The following is a 24,686-nucleotide window of genomic DNA, read 5'->3' as shown; positions in this document are numbered from 1 at the left end:
GTTAGTACTTGTTCTGTTTCCAAGGGGCTTCATTGAAATTTAAAAGATAAGATGTAAATGGACTCTATAAATCCAACTCCTGGTTAAGTGCATATGAAATTTTGGGTGGCAATAGCTATCATATGTACCCCAGATCAGAATGTGTTCAAACATATGAAAGCTTTTTGGATTTTTCACAAGAAGAGGTACAGGCCAGAACTCCGGTGTTATGGACATGACCTCTGATGACTGTTTACTGAAAGTAAAAGAGGCAACCCAGAATGGGTTAAGAAGACTTACCTCTATCCCCTAGATTATCTTTAGTGAAGATAAGACAAAATATTGCAGAAGGACATGCATGTTTGAAATCCTTGAGGCTAAGAAATATTTATTTATTTTTAAAGATTTTATTTATTAATGAGAGACACAGAGAGAGAGGGAGAGGCAGAGACATGGGCAGAGGGAGAAGCAGGCTCCATGTAGGGAGCCCGATGTGGGACTTGATCCCGGGACTCCAGGATCACGCCCCAGGCCAAAGGCAGGCACTAAACCCCTGAGCCACCCAGGGATCCCCTAAGAAATATTTAAATTTCTACCTTATAACTAGAAAACCATCTGGTATTTTAATCATGGAGGTTTCAGAGAAGGCTACACATGGGTCTTGATTAAGGCTAATCATTGCTGCAAAGCAGCCATATGAGAGCCCAGTGAAGGTGAACCACGGGGAGAGATTGGTCAAGATAGATTAGGTCATGCTGCGATTACAAACAACCCCAAACCCCAGTGCTCACGCAAAGTCAACTGTGGATCCTGGCTATTCTCCCCCCTGTTCTCCAGCCTCAGAATCCCAGATTGTTTTGGTCTCGGGGCATTTGTATATTACCATGTGCTTCCCCAGTCACGCCATACCACAGTGGGCTGGAGATTTGGTTACACAGGGCATTTCCATTCACATTTCATTTGCCAAGGCAAGTCATGGCCATATGTAATTTCAAGGCATAGAGGGAAATGCAACCTTCTGGGTAGAAGAGAACTGGATGGTGGAATAAAATAGTAATGCCAACCATGGAAGTAGAAAGCCAGGAAGGGCTGGCAGAGACCAGGAGGTCCACAGGAAAAAGGGATTAAAAACACGTGTGGAGGGACACCTGGCTGTTTCAGTTGGTAAAGCATGATCTTGGGGGTCATGAGTTCAAGCCAGGAGAGGCAAAACGTCAAAAAGAGACTAGCTTATTAGAGACAGGAACTCATATTCATTTTGCCATTGTAATATTTTGCTTAATTTTACTCAAAGTTTGGGATCATTTTACCAAATGAAAGATCTTTGAGTTTCTCAAACATAAAACAATAATTTTGTCTTTTGAGTAGTCACTTTTTCCCTTTCATTAAAAAAAAAAAAAAAAAAAAGCCAAGTGTGTTCTCAGTCCCTTACACATGTATTTTCTCCATAACTTACTGTGTACTTTCATCAGAACCACTTGGGTTACTTGTTACTGTGTTTTTCTGGGCCCTCCCCAGATGGACAGAATTAGAATATCTGAATTCTAATGAATATGTCAGCAAGTTGTCAAAATGTAATCAGATCCATCCATTTCTCACCATCTCTGTGATTACAGTTTTAATCAAACCCATCCTCGTTTGCTTGGATTTCTGCAGTAGACAGGCCTCCCTGTCTCTACTTGACATTAGGTCCATATAGCAGTCAGAGGGATCTTCAAAAGCATAAATCTGAATATGCCTCTTTCCTTCCTCACTACTAAAATGCTCCTAAGGCTTCCTCTTGTTACCAGAATAAAATCCAAATGCCTTCCCATTCTCTTCAAAAGACTTTCATGATCTGGCCCCTGCCTATCTCTCCAATTTCATCTCATCCCACTCTTGCCTTTGATCCATACATTTCAGCCACACTGGTCTGTAGTTTTACTAAACACACCAAGGTTGTAATGGTCCCTGTGCTTTGGTACTTTTTATTTTTTCTGTTTGAAAGCTCTTCCCCCAGAGTTTGGCATGTCTGTCCTCTTAAGTCATTCAACACTCAGTTCCATGTCATAATCTTTCCTCATAATTCTAGCCAAAGACTCTTCCCCATTTTGCCATTAGCCTATTGTAGTTTCTTCTTAACTGTTACTAGAATTTGCAATTAGCCTGCATATTTATTTTCATTTTTATTGAGTGTCTCTCCTCTCTAGAATGTAAATTCTTTGAGTGTGGGTAGACACCACTAAGTTAACCAACATCTTAATGTCCATTTTAAAACAACATCTAAAACAATGGCACATGGTAGCTACTTAGTAAATATTTCTGCTCTCTTATCAACCATTATAGTTATTGATGATATAAAGATATGTAAAAACATGTTTTGATTATATAAAGATCATAAGAATGATAAAAAAAGTATTAAAACTAGTAATCTGCTGAAAGTCTTTATGTAACAAAGCAGTATAATTAGTAAAAATATCTCAATAGGTGAGTGACTCAGCTCAGGCTGTTATAACAAAATACTATGGACTGGGTTACTTACACAACAGACATTTATTTCTCACAGCTCTGGAGGCTGGGAGGTCCAAGATCAAGCTGTCAGTGGATTTAGTTCTTGGTGAGGCCCCTATTCCTGTGCTGTAGACGGCCAGCTCTGTATAGCAGAGACAGAGCAAGCTCTGTTCTTTCCTTTTTTATTTATTTATTTATTTATTTATTTATTTATTTATTTATTTATTTATTTTGTTTTAAAAGATTTTTTTTTTTTTTATTCATTCATGAAAGACACAGGGAGAGAGAGAGAGAGAGAGGCAGGCAGAGACACAGGCAGAGGGAGAAGCAGGCTCCATGCTGGGAGCCCAATGTGGGACTCGATCTTGGGACCCCAGGATCAAGCCCTGGGCCAAAGGCAGATGCTAAATCACTGAGCAATGCTGGGATCCCCTCCTTTTTTATTTTTTTAAAGATTTTATTTATTTATTTGACAGAGAGCACACAACCTGGCGGGGACGGTGGCTGAAGGGAGAAGGAGAAGCAGACTCTCTGCTGAGCAGGGAGCCGGATGCATATATCCACCCCAGGACCCTGAGATCATGACTTGAGCCAAAGGCATGAATGAGCCAACTAGGTGCCCCTCCTTTCTTTTTTTCTTGTTTTATGAGTAGTAATCCCATCATGGGGAGATCCACTCTTATACATTCATCTAAACCTCTTTACTTCTCAAAGTAATAACTCCAAATAGTATCACATTGGGAGTTAGGACTTTGACCTGAATTCTGGGAGATAACATTCAACCATAACGATAAATATGCAATGAAGGTAAATATATAGTTAAAAATGAAGAAATATTGGAAAGCACATATATAAAAAACATGCAAATGTTACCAGTTATCTGAGATATTAACTTGAACACCATAATGATACCATTTTTTTCTGTCTTGACACAATATCTGGCATTGTGTGATCTCTCGATAAATTTTTGAATAAGTATCGGCAAAATTTCTCAACTGATAGTTTTTCACACAAGAAAGATGTAGAACTGGCACACTGTGGTGATGATAGTGGTATAATTTATACATTCCAAATCAGTTTGGTAATGGTATCTTACCTCTTGACCTAATAATTGTACTTCTGGAAATATTTCCTGGCACTCTAATCCAGAATGGAACCTCTATGCAGGATTGTAATTATTGCACTGCCATCCATACTAACAGAAAAAGAGGTCACTATTTTTTATTTTTGCTTTTTCAAAGGCCTCCTTTTTTGTTGTTTGTTTTTGTTTTTGTTTTTTTAAGTAATCTCTATGCCTGACATGGGGCTCAAACTCACAACCCAGAGATCAAGAGTCACATGATCTATTGACTGAGCCAGCCAGGTGCCCCAAGTCCAGTAATTTTTAAAACGTAGCCTTTTGATTGACACTGTCATTCAATATGTTAATACATCATTCAGTTTACTGTCAGGTCAGCCTGGGAAGAAGATTATATATAAATTATCACACTTAAACTCTGTCATCTATGGTTAGTTTTAGCTTAACTCCCAGAGAGCAATCCTATTCACTATTTTCAAGCTTTTTGGTTTTTTTTTATTTTCAAGCTCTTAAGAAATATTTTATCATTGACCTTTTACCCCCAATACATTATATTGTTTCCTGCCTCTGTGATTTTGTATACTTTTTCCTTAGCCTAAAATAAATTCCATGATTTCTCTGAAAAGACTTTTTTGAGCGATCCAAGTAGAGTCAATGACACTATCCTTTATATCATTACTATCCCTCCACCACACCTTCGTTGCTACAGCTATTCTATTTCTTTGTTTATATGCCTAATGCTCAGGAGACTGGAATTTCCTTAAGGGCAGAGAATGATACTGACTTTATCTTCACAAAGCCCCACTATAAACTCAATACAAGTGTCTTAGTCTGCTAGAGCTGTCATAATAGAATACCTTATACTGGGTGGCTTAACAGAAATTTATTCATAGTTTTGGAGGCTGGAAAGTCCAACATCACGTTCCACCAGCGTTTGGTTTCTAGTGAGAGCTCTGCTCCTGGCTTGCTGATAGCCACCTTCTTGCTGTGTCCTTACATGAGCTAGAACACTCTTATGAGGCACTAATCCCATCCTGAGGAATTTGATATACTACATATTTTTTAATATACCTCTAAGTGTATTTCACATTGTCCCTTTGATACATTCTTAATAATGTATGCAAGAAGGTCAAAATATTTTTTTAAGAATTTACTTATTTATTCGAGAGAGAGAGAGAGAGTATGAGAAAGGGAGCGGAGGCAGAGGGAGAGGGAGAAGCAGACACCCTGTGAGTGGGGAGCCCGATGTGAGGCTCAAATCCAGGACCCTGAGATCATGACCCAATTCGAAGGCAGCTGCTCAACTGACTGAGCCACCCAAGTGCCTTAAGAAGGTCAAAATTTTTTTTAGATTTATTTATTTATTTATTCATTCATTCATTCATTCATTCATGATAGACATAGAGAAAGAGAGAGGCAGAGACACAGGCAGAGGGAGAAGCAGGATCCATGCTGGGAGCCCGACGCGGGACTTGATCCCAGGACTCCAGGATCCCACCCTGGGCCAAAGGCAGGTGCCAAACCGCTGAGCCACCCAGGGATCCCCAGAAGGTCAAAATCTTATAAGTAAACTCACACTGTCCTTTGATAGTATTTCAAAAGTATGTTCTCCAAATATTCAGTTTTGAGGCATGTTGGTTTGAAAACTATCTTAGAGAAATAATAATTTTGTTATAAAAAATTTTAATCATCTAGTAAAACTATTAGAAACAAAATGGAATGGTGGTTGTCAGGTGCAAGAGAAAGGGGGTGTTATTGGTCAGTGGATATAGAGCTTCAGTTTTAAAAGATGAAAAAGTTCTGGAGACCCATTGCATAACAAGGTGCTTATGGTTAACACTAGTAAGCTATGCACTTAAAATCGTCAAAATGGTAAATTTTATGTTATATAATTTTTTACCACAACAAACAAACAAACAAACAAAATTAGTATGTGGCTAAACCAAATACCATGGTGTATATATAATTCTACACCACCCAGTTTGGAAAATTATAATTGTCAGTGAAATTTAGGAAAGAAGTATCATCTCACTGGTAAAATTCTTGAGATTTCAAAAATAAAGTATTTAAATATAGAGACCAAACAACTCTCCTCCCTGTTGCTATTTTTTCCACCCACAGGTCTCTCTCCAGACTTGGGATAAAGTTTAAGGCACACAGCTTTGTTTGATTCTTTTTTCCCCTATTTGCAGTGGTTGTACATTCTCTTAGATATTTATTGTTTTGAGTCAGCAATCTGGGTTTGTATCACTTATAGGTTTTTTGATGGAACGCTTAAGACAAGAAGGCAGTTTTTGTTTTTGTTGTTGGTTATGCTGTTAATGTTGTTTTTTAAACTGAGAATCCTAAACTCAAATAATTTCATACTTGGAGACCACTATGAGGGAAGTATGCCTGAGGCTAAAGTGAATTCAAGAAAAGCAGAGCCAAGAGGAAGTGAAAAACTCAATCCTAATGATATCTTTTGAGTCTCTGGTTTCAAACACGCCTCACCTCAGCTTTACCACTGGAATTATGTGAACTAGAAAATTTTATTTATTGCTTAAGACATTTTAATATTTGGATTTCTATCACTTGGAATGCAAAGAAACTTGATTAATATGGATTAATATGGATTCAATATTTCTGCACCCTTAAAATGCATTTCCCCCATCACCTAGTTCAAGTTGGGTTCTGTAATGTGACCACCATAGAGTTCCAAGTGATAATAGACATCAATACCAGAAGTGGGATCATTGTTTCAGATCATCAGAGAAAATGCAGAACTAGCTGAGCTGTGGCTCAGTGGGAGTTGAGGCAGTAGATTCCTGCAGGTAGAGTTAGAAATTTAAGATTGTTTAAGTTATAAAGCAATGGCCAATGCTATATCCTTAAGTTTCTTGGGCTTAAGGCATGTGGTTGTGAAGGGTAAAGCTTTAGAAAACTTAGTAGCAAAATGTCAATGGGTCAGTCTGCCAGTTATCAGTCTATTAATTCTTAAGTTCCAAATGTATTCTTTTTGCTTGTTGTGTGAAAATAGATCTGGGCCCTTAAGTACTTTTCCTTTGCCAGCTGGCACTATACTAGATTTTTCCAACAGACGGCACTAGAGAGAAATTGCAGGAGGAAAGGGGTATTGTTTCCCATTTCTGATGTGCTTGCTTCGCCATAGCGCACAGGGTCAACCCCAGCTTCTGCAGTGCGCAGTGGCCAGCAGCACCCAGCAGATAGCAGCTTGCTCCAAAGTCCCCCTGGTTGGTTTTATAACAAAATGCCTCCATGAGACACATCTCTGTAAACAGCTTTCCCTTGCATCCTAGAGGATGTATTTCCAGCAAGTTCCCCCAGCATGATACCATAGAGACTTCTCTGCCATCCAGTGAACCACGGCTGGGTCCTCTCCAGCAAGGTCAGGATCTCCATCCTACTGGTGGAAGGGCCCTTCTCTGGGTACTCAAGTCTCTTTTAATTTTTTTTTTTTAATATGGAATGCTTCGTGAATTTGCGGGTCATCCTTGTTCAGGGGCCACGCCAATCTTCTCTGTATGGTTCTAATTTTAGTACATGTGCTGCTAAAGTAAGCATTGAAGCCTATATTCTTTAGCCTCCTCTTTACTTATTATACCAATCCCTTATTAGAGTTTTAAAAACTTTATATTAAACTTGCTCTGGATGGGGCATCTGGGTGGCTGAGCTGGTTAAGCATCTGCCTTCAGCTCAGGTCATGATCTTAGGGTCCTGAGATCAAGCCCCACATGGAATGTGGCTCTCCACTCAGCAGAGAGAGTCTGCTGATCCCTCTCCCTCCGCCCCTTCCCTTTCTTGTGTGCTTGTGCTTTCTCTCTCTCTGTCAAATTAATAAATAAAATCTTTTTTTTTAACTTTCTCTAGTCAAATTACTATGTGATTTTTTTTCTCCTGATTATACTCAGACTGATAAATCAGATTATGCTGATTTTTCCTGAGTAACTTCAATAAGGTACAACAAAAAATTTGCATGCACCCATCAAGATTTTCCTGCATATGGAATGCCTGGGTAGCTCAGCGGTTGAATGTCTGCCTGCTTTTGGCTCAGGGCCTGATCCCTGATTCCCGGGATCGAGTCCCACATCAGGCTCTTTGCATGGAGCCTGCTTCTCCTCCCTCTGCCTGTCTCTGCCTCTCTTTCTGTTTCTCTCATGAATAAATAAATCTTAAAAAAAAAAAAAGTGGTTGCTTTTATCTTTAAGCAACCCCGTAAAAAAAATTAAAAAATAAAAAATAAAAGATTTTCCTGAATGTGAGCAGGAAAAAAAGAGGAGTTGGGAACTAATAATGCTGAGGTCCAAATCAAGATAGACCAAAGTGCAGAGAAGTCAAGTTCTCAGACTTGCTTCACTTTCTCTGTGTAACATTGAAGTACTGACTGAGAAAATGGGAGATCCTGTCAACTACAACAGGGAGGAATTAATGGAGGATGTGGGATACCTGATACCCTGAGCCACACCACTGGGCCTCACACTCACTCTCCTGACAAACAGGATGACACTGCCATTGCAAACTACACTGGCCTGGAATTCAGTTTGTGGGTAGGGTGCTATTCTAGAAGAGAAAGAAGAGTTCTCAGCCAGCTCAGACAGTTTCTTCACCCATACTGTCCTGAAACAAAGTTTGTCAAACAGAGAGCACTAGGTATGTGTGGTCCTCAAAGTTGCGGCTAATGAACAGAAAATTTATCAGTATAGCCCAGCCTTGGCTCTTCAACTCAAGAACCATGCTGACCTGATAAAGTTTTTGTTGTTTGATTTTAGGATGTTGCCATAAAGTGAAACTCATAGGTGACTATGGTGTTATTCGAATTGTAGCACCAGCAAAAACCAAACTATGTAACAGGCCTGTGATGCATGGAAATCAATGGGACAGAAGAACCCAATTCCTTAGATGGCTTCAGGCCATTTTTATACCCCCATACAGTTAACAAGTGAATTGCAAATGAAATATACCCTTCCTTCCCAAATGGGTTGTCTACTCTAATGTCCTTATATGTATTCCCTTGGCAATAGGAATGATTTCAGCAGGCAATATCAGAGAGCCACATTAGTCGACAATAGAATTCTCACCACTGCCAAGTCAACCAAATGATGCTCATGAGACTCAGTGATTCATTCACTACTTTGCTTCATTACCTCTGTCCAGCAGCAAATGATACATATTGCATGATTTCTTCCCCTCTCTCTGTGTTGTTCTAAATGGAAGTTTTCATTGTAGTTGTATTTGCTCTGCATTGTGGTACATAAGAGGTGGTTGATAGGGATTACATATATGATTTAGTCTAGGCTGTAGGATTACGAGATACTACAACTGGATCAGATTAAGACTCAACTAAAGGAATAAATAAATAATTTAGAGACACTGGACTGGAAAAATAGTGGTTTCATGACATTGCCTCTAGAAGCATAGCTGGAAGGTTCTTTGGATTGTGTTCTTCTGAATAAGTAGTTATGTGTATGTTTTGAGGGGGAATGGCTGGAATAATTGAACTTTCTGTATAGAAAGAAGGGTGTATATTTCTGCTGGATAGTTCTTCTATTTCTTTAAAAATTAGGCTTTGTTTGCTTTTTAAAACTGGTGTCAGGCTTCTGCCTCCACTGTTATGCTGGAACTAATCTTACTGTAGTTGCCTTTATTCAAGGTATGTGCCCAGAGGATGTCGATAAATATGTGAAGTGAAAGGGTGGAGGGGAAAGGAAAAAAAGGGCGGGGGGTGGGGGGAAGGGTGGGAGGAGAAAGAGAGGAGAGATGTTTTAGCTTTAAATTTATATATTTCTCTCAAAGATGAAAAAAAAAAACGCAGCATCAAAGCAAAGTTAAAATGTGAGTTAATTGGTTGGACTGTATTGTTATTTCTGGTCTAATCTGTGGCCCTGCTTCTTAGGACAACATAGTGTAGTCCATGAAACGATATCACCTGCATTCAAAATGTCTGTTTCATTTTTGGTTTGGTCTATCTACTGATTGGCTTTCTCTGCTTGGGCAAAGGAACAGGGTGCTTATTCCTCAGATCATGTTAATATAACTTCGAAGTTAAGGCACTAATAGAGACTGACTAGAATATGGGGATCTCAGTTCTACCTTCTGGGGAGAGAGTGTAACTGGCACATAGTGGTGCTATATCTCCTCTATTTTAATCAGTTGTAGCACGGAAGCTGGATTCTATGGGATAACTAGGGCCACTTGGGCTTCAAATAGGAATATTAGTAAAAATGACAGCTGTCCAATAGATTATAAAATACTGATGATAGGAAATTAAATGTCATTAAATAGCATGAGAAATGCATATTCATAATGACATTTATGAAAGAGCTGCAATGTAACCGTCCCAAACCGGGATGGACTATAAAAGGGTAAATTCCCTTATTTTCCATACTTAATACTAATAACCTCACTTTTGAGTTTTCATTTGTGTTAATTTGCAGAGTTATGAGGAGAGGATTTAAACTCACAATGACAAGTAACTTGGTTCCTTCTCTTTGGGGAAGAGGAACCACTTTTGCAGGATTCCATCCTCCTTTGCCTTCCTATCTCCTCCTAAAGTGTTGATTCTGTTAGGAAAATCCATCAAGGTCCAATCAGGACAGAGAACGTTCAATAAGTAGTTCAAAAGAGGATGTTTAATATGGAAAACAATTGCAAATATGTCAGAAACGCAGAAAGACATTATGGGAGAGTGAAGCAAACCCCCAAAGACGCTGAGAAAAGTCAGGGACTGCCCAGCAGGCTCTGGGACCCTAGAGGGAAAGGTGGTCTTCCAGAAGTTGAAAACATGGAAAAAAATGAAGCCACAGCCAGAAGCAGAGAGAGGGAGAAGCGCTTGGCTGCTTCTTTCTAGTCTCCCATCAGTGGCTGCCATTGACTGAATATAGACAGATGTCAGTGGGCAAGGGAAAATAGGAAACGGTCTGTAAGGGTCAGCTCCAGCAATACAAACCAGAACAGGTGACAGGTAGGGAAACAGAACTGATAATCAACCAGCAAATGTCTGGCTCAGATACTGCGAGCTACAAGTAACAAAAGAGCCAACTGAGAATGGTTTAAACTAGAAGGGCTTAACAGGAGGTCAGACAGTTTCAAAGTTAATTAGATTTTTAGAATGGCTTAACTACATTAAGGACCTGCATTCCCTTCCATCTTTCAGCTCGCCATGGTCAGCATATTGGCTTATTCTTTTCATGGTTTCATGATGGTTGCAGAGTCCCAGGGGGCACAGATGGACAAGAAAACATTCAGATATAGCATGGAAGTATTTATTCCTATTTGTTTTTTAAATCAGCAAAGAGAGGCACTTGCCCCTCAATGGAACTTCCCTCACACATCTGTGGTCATAACTGAATCACATGCCCAGGCTTAAACTGCTGGCAAGAAGAAATGACCCATTCAGATTGGTTCATCTCAATTCTGGTATTTCCCCTTGAGCTGGGAATGTCCTCTTAAAGGACACATCCAGGAAAAAAAGAGAAGATACCTAAACAAAAATCATGATTTTTTAGAGTGGCGGATGGAAACAGGATTTATAAATGTTTGTTGATGGGAACATAATGCCCTGTATGGCTTCCCTTTCACATTTTTATTCACTTGACCTCCTTCCTACTCAGCCTGAGGGATCCATCTGCCTGTATGTGTATAGGGGTGAGGTAGGGAAAAGAAGAAATTAGGATTAATTTATCAGGAATGTAAAGAATGTTGCTTTTTTTTTTTTTTTTAAAGAACATTTCCAAAACAGGCATAAACAATGAAATTATATGCCTTCAGCTAACAGGTTGTTTATGTCCATGGTCAGGACTAACGTGAAAAAATATTTAACAACTGGAACCAAATGGGCACTGGCCATTCAGGACAGACTATTGCCCAATCATAGTGGGCAAGGTGAAAAGCACTAGCAGAGATGTACTGGTGCAAACCAGCTGAATGTCAACACTGCACATGGTACCAATTTAAAGAGATACCAAAAGGTAGACAGTGAAATATGAGCCTCCCTCTCATTCCATTCCCCAGTTTCCCAGTTCACTTCTTCAGAGTCAAGCAACTACTTTTACTGGCAAAACAGACTTTTGAGGCTCTGTAGTAAGACAAAGCCAGGCTCTGTGAAGAAAGAAGTTAATTTTCTAGATTCACCAATCTCCTCTTTTAGTGTGTTAATTACCTGGCCAAGTGGACTTGGCTGAAAAGTTTTGAATGTGGTGGTGGGAGGCGTGGGCAGTTGGGAGTAGGAGGCAAGGTGAAAAGGTCCATTCTTTCCAGTCCAAGGGATTGTGGTTGGAAAAGAAAGGCAGAATAGAGGAAAGGTGATTAGATAGGATGAGGAAAGTGGTGAGGGCTAGGGAGCTGAGAGCACATTGCCTTCTGGGTTGTACAGAACGAAGCTGGGGGGGTCAGCACTTCATGCAAATTCAGTGATGCAGAATGTTTAGAAGGAATGACTCTCCATCCCAGAGTGAGAGAGGAGAGGGCTCCAAGGGATGCCATGGAAGGTAGCTGTGTTGAGACCAGAGCAAGAAGGGCCTTCCATGTTGAGGATCAAGGCACTGGAAGATGATTGTGGCAGAGACTGAGAGGGTTCTATAGTGCTAGTGAGGCTGACTCAACACAGGGCCTTGACTCAGCTGAGACAGGCAGGAGTAGTCTTTACCAGCAGGTATGAGCAGCAGAATGTCCAGCACTCATTGCATTTCAGAAAGGAGCCAAAATTAGCCTCCCTGCAGCATAGTCCAGCAAGAATTCAAAGGAGACCTTGTAGGTACCAAGACTGACATTCTCAAGTTCATGTCAGCTACCCCTGGTCTTCCCTCTTTTCCTTCCAGATGTTATTTTGAGAGGAGCAGAATGAGAGAGATGGAATATTAAAAGCTTAATGCTTTAGCCTAAATGTAAAGGAACTGATTAAATTATTGCAACAGACTAAGTTTATCAAGTTGGTGTAATATTTAGGGTTTTCCCCCTATTGCCCAAAGGATGAGGATATTTTGAGTAAATCTGTGACATTGCCATAAAAATATCAACTAATTTTTCACATGAAATGCTGCCAAGACAGCAGATTGTCTTCTGGCCATTATGGTTTATTTGTCTTAGTTAACACTCAGAGAGTAACCACATTTTTTATGGATTTCCACATAGTAACAACTATATGCTTACATTTACCCCACAAATGACTTCTTAGCATATATGATGAAGTAATGCAAACATGTTTCCATTACAGCATCAGTAAAGCTGCCAGAGGAAAATGAAGCAAATAAAATTAAAGTCACAAAATTAATGTTCTGGTTAAAGATTCCCAGTGAGTAAAGGGAAATACTTTATTCAACAGAAAATACACTTTACTTCTTAAAGCGGTCAAAAAGAGTGGGATATGATTGGAAATATATTAGCAAAAAGGTGAAGTTTGAAATCCAAGAACCATTTTATAAATAAATTTGAAAAGTACCTGTACTATGCTATTTGGTGTCCCTCTTGTCAAGTGCTCTTTCTCGTCCCAGGAAATCTGAAGCTAAAATTAGCTTTCCTGCTCTGCTTCCACTATTCTTCCTAGGGAAGAAAGGGCACAAAAATACAAAATGTATTTTGGTAAAGGGAATTAACCTGTTCATTGAACAAACAATTCAGTATTTTTCTAGGAATTGTTATTTTAAGATGTACATTAAGACCCATCTCCTCAATCAGATTTTTCTCTAAACCTATACGAATCCAATCATTCCACTTCCTATCCTCATTAGAGCCTCTGTTTATGAAAAATGATACTTTGGCAGATATCCTTTTTTTTTTTTTTTTGGCCTTTTGTTAGACACCCAAGAGTGTAAACTAGTTGAGAACAAAGTTCATGACACCAGTGTAACATCTAACAGTTTCAAGGGCAATGTAGACAATGAATGACAGGCCTGCATTGACTATTCAATGGCTCCTGCGTAGGATTCACTGAGACTGTGGTGGAGAGCTTTAAGCAAGCACGGTAATGAAATCTTTTTTTTTTTTTTTTTTTCCTTTCTGAAGCTAATTGAGGATGCTTTATGAGGTTCCCGATTTTCCTTAGCTCCTTTCATGTGGTTGTGACCCCATCTTCTGATTCATCAATTGTGTGGCTATATCTGGGAACTAAGGGCTCATTAAAAAAAAAAAAAAAAAGCAAAACATTTAAATAGTGAATAACGTTGATGAAATGCTTAGATCCATGCTTCTACCTCACTTTTCTTCAAAGCTAGCAAAAAAAAGTATTGATGGCGGAAGACTGCCATCTGCGACTGTAACTCGTCAGACTCGTGTCGAGGGCGAAAGTTCAAACCCTCTCCAGGGAGCTTATTTTTAATTCTCCCTCCCCAAAGGATCAAAACCCCGCAAAGGCGTATTACTTGCTTCCTAACACGCCTTGACATACATGCTGTCAAAGGCAAATGGCAAGGACCATGCCTTTAACGTTAGACAGTATTTTATGAGGAAAACAAATTCCTGAAAAACCCAGTATCCTCGACAGCCGCGGTGAGACGGGGGGGGGGGGGGGGGGGGGGGTCGCCGCTGGAGGGAGGCTGCGGGGCGGGGCTTCGGGAGGACGCCCGGCTTCTGAGGTCACAACCTGCGGCGCGAGCCACGCGCCGGTTGCTATGGAGGCCGCCCTCCCCGCCCCGCCCCGCCCCGCCCTCGCCCCACTCCTCGGTGCCCCCGCCCCTCCCCGACCCCGGGCGGTGCGGGCGGCGCAATGCCCCGGAGAGCGGCTGCAGGGGGCGGTGGGATCCCGGCGCACCAGGAGCCTCGGGCCCGGCCCCCTTCGGGCCGCTGAACCCGAGGAGGCGCAGCGCCGCTTCACCCCCGCGCGCCGGGAGAGCCGCTCCCTCAGCGGCGCGCTCGGGGGCTCCTAGGTGAGCCGCTAGGCCCGCGGAGGGGAGGGGCGGGGCGGGGCAGGCAGCCGCCGACCTGGGAGGGCAGCCGCCGGCGGCGGGGTTGCGGCGCGGGCGGGGGCGAGGGGGCGGCCCGGCGCCGGAGGCCGTCGGCCGGTGGCGGCGGCCAGGGCCCGGGTCGCCTTCCTTCCCGGGCGGAGGGGCGCGGCGTCCCGCGTGCGCGCGGGCCCGCGTGGAAGCGAAAGCGAAGGCGCCGCTCCCGGCCGGCCTCCCGCCAGGCCCCGCCCCCGGGGGAGGAGCAGCCCCGGGGCCGGCCCCCGCCCGGCGCGTGCGGCCCCCGCGTCCCGGCGTTCGGCCCCGCCCCCGCCCCGCCCCCTTCCTGGCGCGAGCCGCTTCCTGACGCGATTCCCCTCCCCCCCGCCGGGTTCGCGCAGGGAGTCGGGCCCCGGGCCGCCACCGCCAGCTTGGCCGCTGTCGCCGCCGCTGCTGCCGCCGCCGCCATCGCCTCGATCCCCCATCCCCCGCCATGGCCGAGGAGCTCTCCGCGGCCACGTCCTACACCGAAGATGATTTCTACTGCCCTGTCTGTCAGGAGGTGCTCAAAACGCCCGTGAGGACCGCGGCCTGTCAGCACGTGTGAGTAGACGCGTCCTCCCCCGCGCGGAGCCGGGTGGGCGCTGAGGCCGGGCGTCCAGCCCCGGACCCTCGGCCGCGGCCTGGCGGGAGCAGGGCCCACCGCGACTTGCCCCGGCGCCCCTGGGCGCGGCCCGCCCTCCTCCCGAGCTCGCGGCCGGCTTCCTGCGCCCTCACCCCCCCCACCCCCCGGCCCTCGGGTATCCATCCCTTGCTTGCGCGCCCCCGGGGCTGTGGCCGGGCTCCTCCCGGTCGTGGCTTCGGCCCCCGGAGGCCCCCCTCTCCTCCGGGCCCGGGAGGAATGGCAGGGAACGTGGAGCCTTTTTGTTTCCTAGCAACCTGAGTGAAGGCTGGGGTGTCGAGTGTCAAAACCGGCCGAAGGTGCCGGCACGGGCCCGCTCCCCCCACCACCCTCTGTCTGTGACCTGCCCTGCTTTCAACTTTTCTTTCAGAACCTGGGGCCCTTCTTTCCAGATCCTTCGGGAAGTCTTCTCTAACTTACCTTTTCAGCCCTGCTTCCCAGGCCACCCTGGAAAATGTTCCCTTTCCTTTAAAATTCGGTACATGTTGGAATGATCTAGAATGGGGTGTCTTCTCTCCTGTGTTAGAACTGACAGGATTTCCGGGTATTGAAGTGATAGTTTCCCTTTGTTTTACCCTTCTGCTTATTACTTGGTTGCTACCAAGGTAGAGATAGAAAAGGAAGATTGCTGTTCCATGGAATGAACCGAAGGCAAGGCAGTGACTCCAGGGGTGGGTGGGTGGGACACAAAGGGATTGGGTGAGATGGCACAGTGCTCTGATTTGGCATATTTCTAGGAAGAACTTCGATAATTTTACAGACGGCTTGAGTGTCAGTCAGGGTTGGAAGGAGCCCTTCTTGTAAAGATACATAGCACATCTGACAAACCTGGCTGCTGATCAGAGTCCTTGGGGAACTTTTTAAGTAAACATACCAATACCCAGGCTCCATTCCAGATTTACAGAAGAATTTCTGGCAGGTGAAGCCTGGAAATCTTTATTTGAAAAAATACACTCAAATTTGAAAGTTCTGTGTGCTTGCAAGTAGCTGAAAAGAGTGGCACAAGTTTATATTTCTTTCTCCACCTTTTTTTTTTTCTTTTTGAGTGTATTCTATAATTTTGTAAAGAATGGATTGAATTTTGGGGTTCTTAATCAGATGTTTTATTATTGTTTGATACCCATTTTTCTGACTCTGATCCCCACCTTCTTCCTATTCTGCAGTCATGTAAGCCAGGAGTATGTAACTTTTCATTATAGGAGTTGTGCCAGTTATGTTTTGCTGTTATGGGAGATGAATGACAGTCCAAAATTGCTTTGTGATTTGGTTCAAGAAATGCAGATTGCTAAGGGAAATATTTTGAGATGTTCACAGCACAATGTATAACTTTTTGGCCTTTAACTTGTCTCTATTCGTTATTATAACTTGATGCCTTTCCTGTGCTTGTGCTGGCAGTGAGTGGACAAAGGGGAAGGTAGGAAGTCAGATTGAGAGGAAGTAGGTGTTTCTGGACAGAATCGTTTCAGTTACCCTTTGGGTCATTGACCTCATAGAACTCATTGTAATCTTCAGCTCTCCTCAAAGTTCCATGCAGTTTGCTCTAGTTCATTTCCCATGTGGGACATTTTAAATCAGACTAATTTGGCCTGACATCAACGGTATGGAAAAGAGAGTGGAGATGATTTTTGAGGACCTTTTTCTAATCATCTCATTGGACTTGGATATGACAAGACTAGATGTGGAAATGAAATGTAGAGTAGATATTGTTGATAGGAAGAATGGACACTTAACTGCTTTATCACTGTCCTCCTCAACCCATTTTTCTTTCCACCTCCACAAACACACAGTTGCTCTGAGGTTCAATGAATTAAAAGAAGGCAGAGGGAGGGAAAAGTTTTATTTGGAAAGGATGGTAATGGTGGAACAGGGTCTTGACTGACTGGAAAGAGTTTGTGGGGAAATAGAAGAATTGTTAATCTCGTTTACCATGTCATTTGCTCCTCCTTTTTCACAAAGGACAAACCTGTGCCTTTAAAAATACTTCCATTTAGCTACAGAATCAGTTTTTGACTCATAGGTAGTAGGAAATGAGGTGGTAAGGGCTTTGGGTCACTATGAATATGTTAGAAAATAAAAAAAAATTTCATCTCCATTTCAATGACTGCAAAGGATTTGCCCACTGACTATTCAAATGAAAGGAACAAGTTCATTATCATTAGAATAACTTCATCATAATATAAATTTCTATATAATTCTTATTTATTTTTTCAAACAGTAATTGTTGAATGTCTTCTTATGTCAGGTAGAAAGAATACAAGGTGCTCTTTCCTTGGGGAAAAGTTAAGACTGTGTTAATAGTCTAATGGAGAAGACCTAAGTATGGATGTGATTGATATGGAAGTGATTTAGGAGGAAAATTTTATGTGAGCATTAAGAGCAGCATCTAAATCAGCCTATGACTAAAGGAGAGATTTCCTGGATGAAGTAATACTTTAGATCAGAATTGGTTATTCAGGGTTTGTTGGGGAATACCCTGATTAGATTTACGGCTTATGTAGAGGCAAGGAGGGGTTAAGAGGATGACAGTTTCCAGGCCGAAGCCAAAGGATGAATATAGTAGAGATAGAGTTTAGAGATGTTGGCAGGAACTTTCTGTGTAAGCCAATTTGAACTTTTTCCTGAAAGCCATGGAGACCTACTCAATAATTTTTGGCAGAGGAGAAGCATGATCACATTTCAATTTTAGAAAGTTTACTTTAGTAACAGGATTCAACTTCTTGGTGTAGTGGTGAGACTAGTGAAGAGGTCATTCATTGCTGTGTCAGAGAGAGAAATGGTTAGAACCTGAATCAAGGTAATGATAGTGGGAATGGAGAGAAGAGATTCCTGACATTTTAAGGAGATGCATGTAAGATTTGATGATGCCCAGTAGTTAAAGAGTATCTATGTGGATCTGGAATACTAAAGCTGTGAGTTTGAGTGTAGCGGCTGAGGGAGGTCTGTAAGTTGGAAGATAGCAGAGGGGCTAGATAAGACAAAGTGCTGGAGAATATATACTTAAATCTGAAATGAAGAAAAGTGCAGCCCGAGAAGGAATGGACAGGATAGGAAGAAATCCAGGATAGAGTGTGACAGGGGAAACTGAGAAGAATTTTAAGGAAACAGTAGTTAGCAGTGTTAGGTAGCTAGCTGCCTTGCAGTGGTCAGATGTAGTATTTTAAAAAGCAAGTAAGTATGAATTAAGAATATTAAAGTTGACAAGGTATTCAAAGTAGGGTTTCAGAAGAATGCACAGACTGGCATAGTTTTAAGGTATTTCTTTTGGTGTTTTCAGTTGTAATCTTCAAAGGCTCTTTGAACCAAACCTCCTCTTCCCTGTTTTGAGTGGTTAGGGGAATAACTTTTGTACATGGTTAAAAGAAAACTCCATCACAATGAAAATTACATGTAGCAAGATACCTTGCCAAACTCTTAAAGACGGAATCTTTTAAAAAAAAAAAAAACAAACAATTCATTTGCTTGAGAGAGTAAGAGAGAGAGAGAGAGAGAGCATGAGGGGAGGAGGGGCGGGGAAGCATGTTCCCAGCTGAACAGGGAGCCCAAGACCCTGGGATCATGACTTGAGCCAAAGGCGGATGCTTAACCAGCTAAGCCACTTGAGTACCACTTAAAGATGGAATCTAATTTGTTTGTTTTGGGGCATCTCTGTAAGGAGTCATCTTTAAAAATGAGCTAATCTAAATCAGTTTTCATTTCTTATTAGGCACATACTAATATGATTCTCTCTCGACCTGCTTTAGGTTCTCTAGTTCCTGAATTTTCAGTTTATATTTCTTATTTTATTATATTTATTTTTAAAGATTTTACTTATTTATTTGAGCACACATGCACACAAAAGTGGGGAGGGGGAAGGGGAGGGAGAAGCCGACTCTCCACTGAGCAGGGAGGCTGACACAGGTCTCTACTCCAGGACCCTGAGATCACAACCTGAGCTGATGGCAGACGCTTAACCAACTGAGCCACCCAGGCGCCTCACATTTCTTATCATTTTAACAACTTTATGGGTACCTTATCCTTTGAGCAGTCATGCTTTAAATATATACTTTTAAAATTTCTACTTTCCTATAGACTTGTTACAATCCTTAAAGCCAGACAAATAGGTTCTTGCTGATTTAATAAATGCTTTTCTAGACCATTTTTTTTTCTTAAGGATGTTAAGACTACCAAATTCTCTTGACAAATATTAAATGACACGATTAGAAAGCAATTATGCTATTTACTTATATAACAGAAGGTCGACTTAGTTTTAAGTCCTGAAGACTATTTAAAATCTCTGATTTTTTTTTTTAAGTTTGTTGTTTTGGAGTATGATTTTGACTATAGACTAGAAGATAAAGAGTGCTAGATTTTAAAGTAAGATGTGTGTATATGGGATCCCTGGGTGGCGCAGCGGTTTGGCGCCTGCCTTTGGCCCAGGGCGCGATCCTGGAGACCCGGGATCGAATCCCACATCGGGCTCCCGGTGCATGGAGCCTGCTTCTCCCTCTGCCTATGTCTCTGCCTCTCTCTCTTTCTCTCTCTGTGACTATCATAAATAATAAATAAAAATTAAAAAAAATAAATGTTAGCTAAAAAAAAAAAGATGTGTGTATATATGTATGTGAAGGCATGTGTGTATGAACATAAAAAATACACACACATGAAATATTACTTGGCCATAATAAAGGATGAGATCTTTCATTTGTGACAACAGGGATGAACAACATGGAGGGTATTATGTTAAGTGAAATAAGTCAGGCAAAGAAAGACAAATACCATATGATTTCAGTTACATGTAGAATCTAAAAAACAAATGAACAAATAGACCCATAAATAAGAGAACAAACTCATGGTTGCCATTGGGGGATGACATGTATAAGTGAAGGGGAGATTAAGAGGTACAAACTTTCAGTTATAAAATGAGACATGGGAATGAAAAGTACAGCATAGGGAATAGAGTCAGTAGTACTGTAATAATATTGTGTGGGGACAGATGGTGACTATACTTATTGTGGTAGGCATTGAATAATATATCCAATCACTATGTTGTACACCTGAAACTAATATAACATTTTATGTCAACTATGCTTCAGAAGTATAAGAAACTAAAAAACCCATTCTCAGAAATACTGCAAACTTACTTGACAATTGCAACTTTTTTCTTTCCAAAATTAAAATAGTTTTATTTTTCTATTTATAAAAGTGATATAATGTAGAGTGCAAAAAGATGTAAGGAATGAAATGAAACTCACATAGTACCTGATTGTAGTTGTAAGCAGTATGAAGTATTCTTTCCAAAGACTGGCTGGCTGACTGATGGGTTTAACTGATTTATATATCTTTACCTTTCTGTCATCTATCTATTAATATTTGATCAGTTAGGTGGAGTGATATTACATGTGCTGTTTTATAACCTTTTTCTTTTCTTTTCTTTTCTTTTCTTTTCTTTTCTTTTCTTTTCTTTTCTTTCTTTCTCTTCTCTTCTCTTCTCTTCTCTTCTCTTCTCTTCTCTTTTTTATTTTTTTTTAAATTTATTTATGATAGTCTCACAGAGAGAGAGAGAGAGAGGCAGAGACACAGGCAGAGGGAGAAGCAGGCTCCATGCACCGGGAGCCCGATGTGGGATTCGATCCCGGGTCTCCAGGATCGCGCCCTGGGCCAAAGGCAGGCGCCAAACTGCTGCGCCACCCAGGGATCCCTCTTTTCTCTTCTCCTCTCTTCTCTTCTCTTCTCTTCTTTCTCTTCTCTTCTCTTCTCTTCTCTTCTCTTCTCTTCTCTTCTCTTCTCTTCTCTTCTTTCTTTTCTTTTCTTTTCTTTCTTTTCTTCTTTAGAGAGAGAGCATGTGCATGAGAGAGTCGGGGTGGGGGGTAGGTGCACAGAGGGAGAGAAAGAACCCTAAGCAGGCTCCCTGCTTAGTGCAAGTTCACTGGGTGCAGTCTCACAATCTTGATATCATGACCTGAGTGGAAATCAAGAATTGAACACTTAACTGACTGAGCCACCTATGCGCCTGTGACCTTTTTCTTTTGGTAGTTTGTTTTGGACATTTATCTTTATAATTTTAACTATTAAAAAAATGCTAGATTTTTAATTAATTAATACTAAAATCAGGAGCATGATGAGTGGGACAGTTTTCCTCTCCCAGTGTCTATTGATCAGACTTTTGGTAGGAGAATGGGTAAGAACAGAAATGCATCTGGCATGTGCTAGTTTAAAATTGTGGGAAACTTAAAAATAACCTTTTAAAGTGCTTTTGGGTAATGAACTGTCCTTAAAGATGTAAGCTCCTTTGACACATCAAAACAGTTTTAGTAATTTTGATCTGCATATTTTCCTTACCCCCCTACTTTGTTTTGAAATAGGTTCTGTTTAGCAAATTCAAATAGTTCAGCCAAAGGGAGATGAGGAATAAGCCAGTTTTATATCTGAGGAAACTTGGTGTTTGGTGGTATAGAGGAAGGAACAGTAGAATTGGAGATAAAAGACCTTAATAATTTTCTTTGCACTTTTCACAGTTTATAATCTTAATGTTTTTGGATTCAGATGATTTGACTAATATCCTTCTCACTATAAGCTCTATAAAGGCAGCAACCTAAGTCTCCTTTTACCTACTGGAGTCTACTATACACATTCAGTATTGAATAAAGGACTGAATGGGTTTGTGTTGGCGGCTATAGCTTATTGGGTATATAACTTTCTCAAGTCATTTAACTTCTTTTCACCCTGTTTCTTGTCTATAAAATGGGTAGAAACACATTCTTCTACCAGGGTGGGTGTAAGGACCAAATTAAGTAATGTTTGTGAATAATAATAATATTATTTGTTTCACAGTTTTCAAAAGCTATACAAGTATTAAATTATTGTTAGTTTGATAACTGTAGCATCTAACACAAAAAGCTAGATTATTATCAAAATGGAAAGGAATCTATTTCAAGTTTCTTGGTCCAGATATTTAATACCAAAGGAATTGTTGTGAATGGAGAATATTGTAATTTACAATTTTAAAGTTACAAAAGGTAATATGTCTGTTTCCCACGATCACTGTTAACCTTACATATCTTTCCAGAGATGTGTATATAAAAAAGGTTATAAATATTATTTTTTTTTGTTTTTCACAAAAGGAACAGCATTCTATATACATTATTTTGTACCATACTATTTTCATGTTACTTTGGAGATCATTCTGTATCAGTACATATATACATGTTTTGGTTGTAGTTTTCTCCATTTATTCAACCAACACTGAGTAGCCATTATGTGCTAGTAGTATTGTAGATACTAGGGCTAGAATATTCAACAAACCAGATAAAAATCCCTGACTTCATGGAACATATTTAGTGTTCTAATATTCCATTGTTTGATGTATCATCAAACAAATCATCATCCATTGTTTGATGATTTATTTATACAGTTTCATATTGATGAACATTTAGGTTATGTCTAGTCTTTTGCAGTTACAAGTAATGCTGCAATGATTAAACTTGTATGAATGCCATTTCACGTGTGAGAGTTTTTCCTGTAAGGTAAATTCTCAAGTGAAATTGCTGGGTCAAAGGGTGAATACAAGGGAATTTGTCAGCTCTGTCACACAAGGACAATTGCAGCTCTAGGGGAGTGTTTACACATGGAAGATGCTTATGGTTTTAACATGAAAACTAGATTCTTTCTTTGAGTTAAACAATTTAACAGTTTGGAGATTAAGGTAAATTAACATTCATTGCTTTAACAAATATGAATGAATGCCTCCTAAGTGCTCAGCTCTGTGTTACAGTGCCGGGCATAGGGTAGTGAGCAGGTAAATGTGATACCTGCCCTTGAAGCTGGCATTGGTAAGATATTTTAATTCAAATAAACACTCAGATAAACTTGTAGTTACTAACTCACAGGTTCTGAGATAGAGAGCATAAGAAGGAAACCAGATCTAGGGTGGTTGATGGGTAGGTGGGTAGGTAATCAAAGATCCTTTCAGAGATCTAAATGGTGTGTAGATGTTAATCTGTGGAGGGCTGTTTGTGTATAGAATATTCTGGGGAGAGGGAACATTCTAGGCAAAGACCCTGAGGTAGAGGGAACATGCAGGGCCTTGTATTTTAATGAAGAAGCATCTTTTAGCCTTCAGCCTCTTACAGGTTTCTTAACTTTTCATTTTTTAAGTCTTCATTTCCTTGACTAAAATAAAGGACCATTTAAAATATTTACAGTATTATTTTTAAAGGATTCAAGATAATGAATATGAGATGTCCGGAACTTTGCCTACCACATTTTAAATACTCAACAAATAGTTACTACTATTTGTATAAATGTTCTGATCCTTGACACAAAATTTGGGTAGCTTACAAAATAGTACTATAAAAGTATATCTGTATTCCAACATCTTTGCCAACCATGGTTTTGTTTTTGTTTTTGTTTTTGTTTTTTTTTAGCATTTTTTTCCTAGTTTAATAAAGTTCAAAATGGGGGCTCTAGGATGGCTCAGTTGGTTAAGTATCTGCTTTAGCTCAGGTTGTGATTTCAGGGTCCTGGGATTGAGCCCCAGGCCCCAGGTTTTCAGGCTCCCTGCTCAGCAGGGAGTCTGCTTCTCCCTCTCCCTCTGCTCCTTCTTCCCACTTGTGCACATGCTTTCTCTCTCCCCCAAATAAAGAAATAAAATCTTAAGAAAAAATAAAGTTCAAAATGCCTTCTAGAAAATGATCTTCCTTTCCTTTCCTTTCCTTTCCTTTCCTTTCCTTTCCTTTCCTTTCCTTTCCTTTCCTTTCCTTTCCTTTCCTTTCCTTCTCTCTCTCTCTCTCTCTCTCTCTCTTTCTTTCTTTTATTTATTTGATAGAGCACAAGCAGGGGGAGCAACAGGCAGAAGGAGAGAGAGAAGCAGGCTCCCCACTGAGCAGGGAGCCCCATGCAGGGCTCAACCCCAGGACTCTGGGATCATGACCTGAGCTGAAGGCAGATGCTTAACCGACTGAGCCACTCAGGTGCCCTAGAAGTCACTTTAAAATGTTTTTTTAGTTAGGTTGTGTGTGTTTTTCCATATTAAATTTTTATATTTTTACTGCTCACAGAGTGCTATAGGTATATTGTGATCATTTCTATGGCTATATTTTAATGATTACTATAATTTATTACTTAAGCTTACATTTTTTTCTATTTAATGCTTTCCTTTTGTGTATTATTACATCTTCCACAGTCAGATTTGAGATATTTGATTCTCTTTATCTAAAGTTATGATGATACTCAATTTTATTTGTTGAGTCTCTTGAAAACTTTTTCAAGTTTTTGGACACATTGGAAATCTACTGAAATATATAATGTGTGCCTTTGAATCTTAATTTGCCATTCTTATTCATTTGATCTCACTATTTCTTCGAGGGCATTCTTTTTCCATTGTTTTAAAAACCTTTTTAGTATATTTGAATTCTTTTTTAAAATTTTATTTATGTATTTTTTAAGTTTTTATTTAAATTATTTAAATTAGGTAACAAACAGTATAATATTAGTTTCGGGTGTACAGTAAGTGATTCAACACTTCCATACAGTATCCGGCACTCACCACAACCAGTGCACTCCTTAATTCCCATCACCTATTTAACCCATCCCCCCACCAACTTCCCCT

General features: G+C 40.8%; 1 protein-coding gene and 1 non-coding gene across 5 annotated transcripts in view; one reads left to right on the top strand and one right to left on the bottom strand.

Moving 5' to 3' along the window:
* Window positions 1-7,004: 7,004 nt before the first annotated feature.
* On the bottom strand, window positions 7,005-7,111 carry LOC112649031 (U6 spliceosomal RNA). Its single transcript, XR_003129450.1, has one exon. It is a non-coding gene; the product is annotated as a U6 spliceosomal RNA (small nuclear RNA).
* A 7,128-nt stretch (window positions 7,112-14,239) lies between these two features.
* Window positions 14,240-24,686, top strand: part of RNF138 (ring finger protein 138) — a 34,980-nt gene continuing 24,533 nt past the window's right edge. The window contains exons 1-2 of one of the 4 annotated variants that reach the window (XM_025429218.3): window positions 14,240-14,406; window positions 14,820-15,021. In XM_025429218.3, the coding sequence (XP_025285003.1) occupies window positions 14,912-15,021 (110 nt within the window). In that variant the 5' untranslated portion in view covers window positions 14,240-14,406; window positions 14,820-14,911. Of the gene's footprint in view, window positions 14,407-14,819; window positions 15,022-15,614; window positions 15,752-16,679; window positions 16,699-24,686 lie in introns of those variants that run through there. The other 3 variants (XM_025429220.3, XM_025429222.3, XM_025429223.3) reach the window with 3 other exon arrangements.

This window comes from Canis lupus, chromosome 7, assembly GCF_003254725.2.
Source record: "Canis lupus dingo isolate Sandy chromosome 7, ASM325472v2, whole genome shotgun sequence".
NCBI classification, from domain to species: Eukaryota; Metazoa; Chordata; class Mammalia; order Carnivora; family Canidae; genus Canis; species Canis lupus.
The sequence above is the reverse complement of the archived record's forward strand: the minus strand, read 5'-3'. Positions and strand labels throughout refer to the sequence as shown.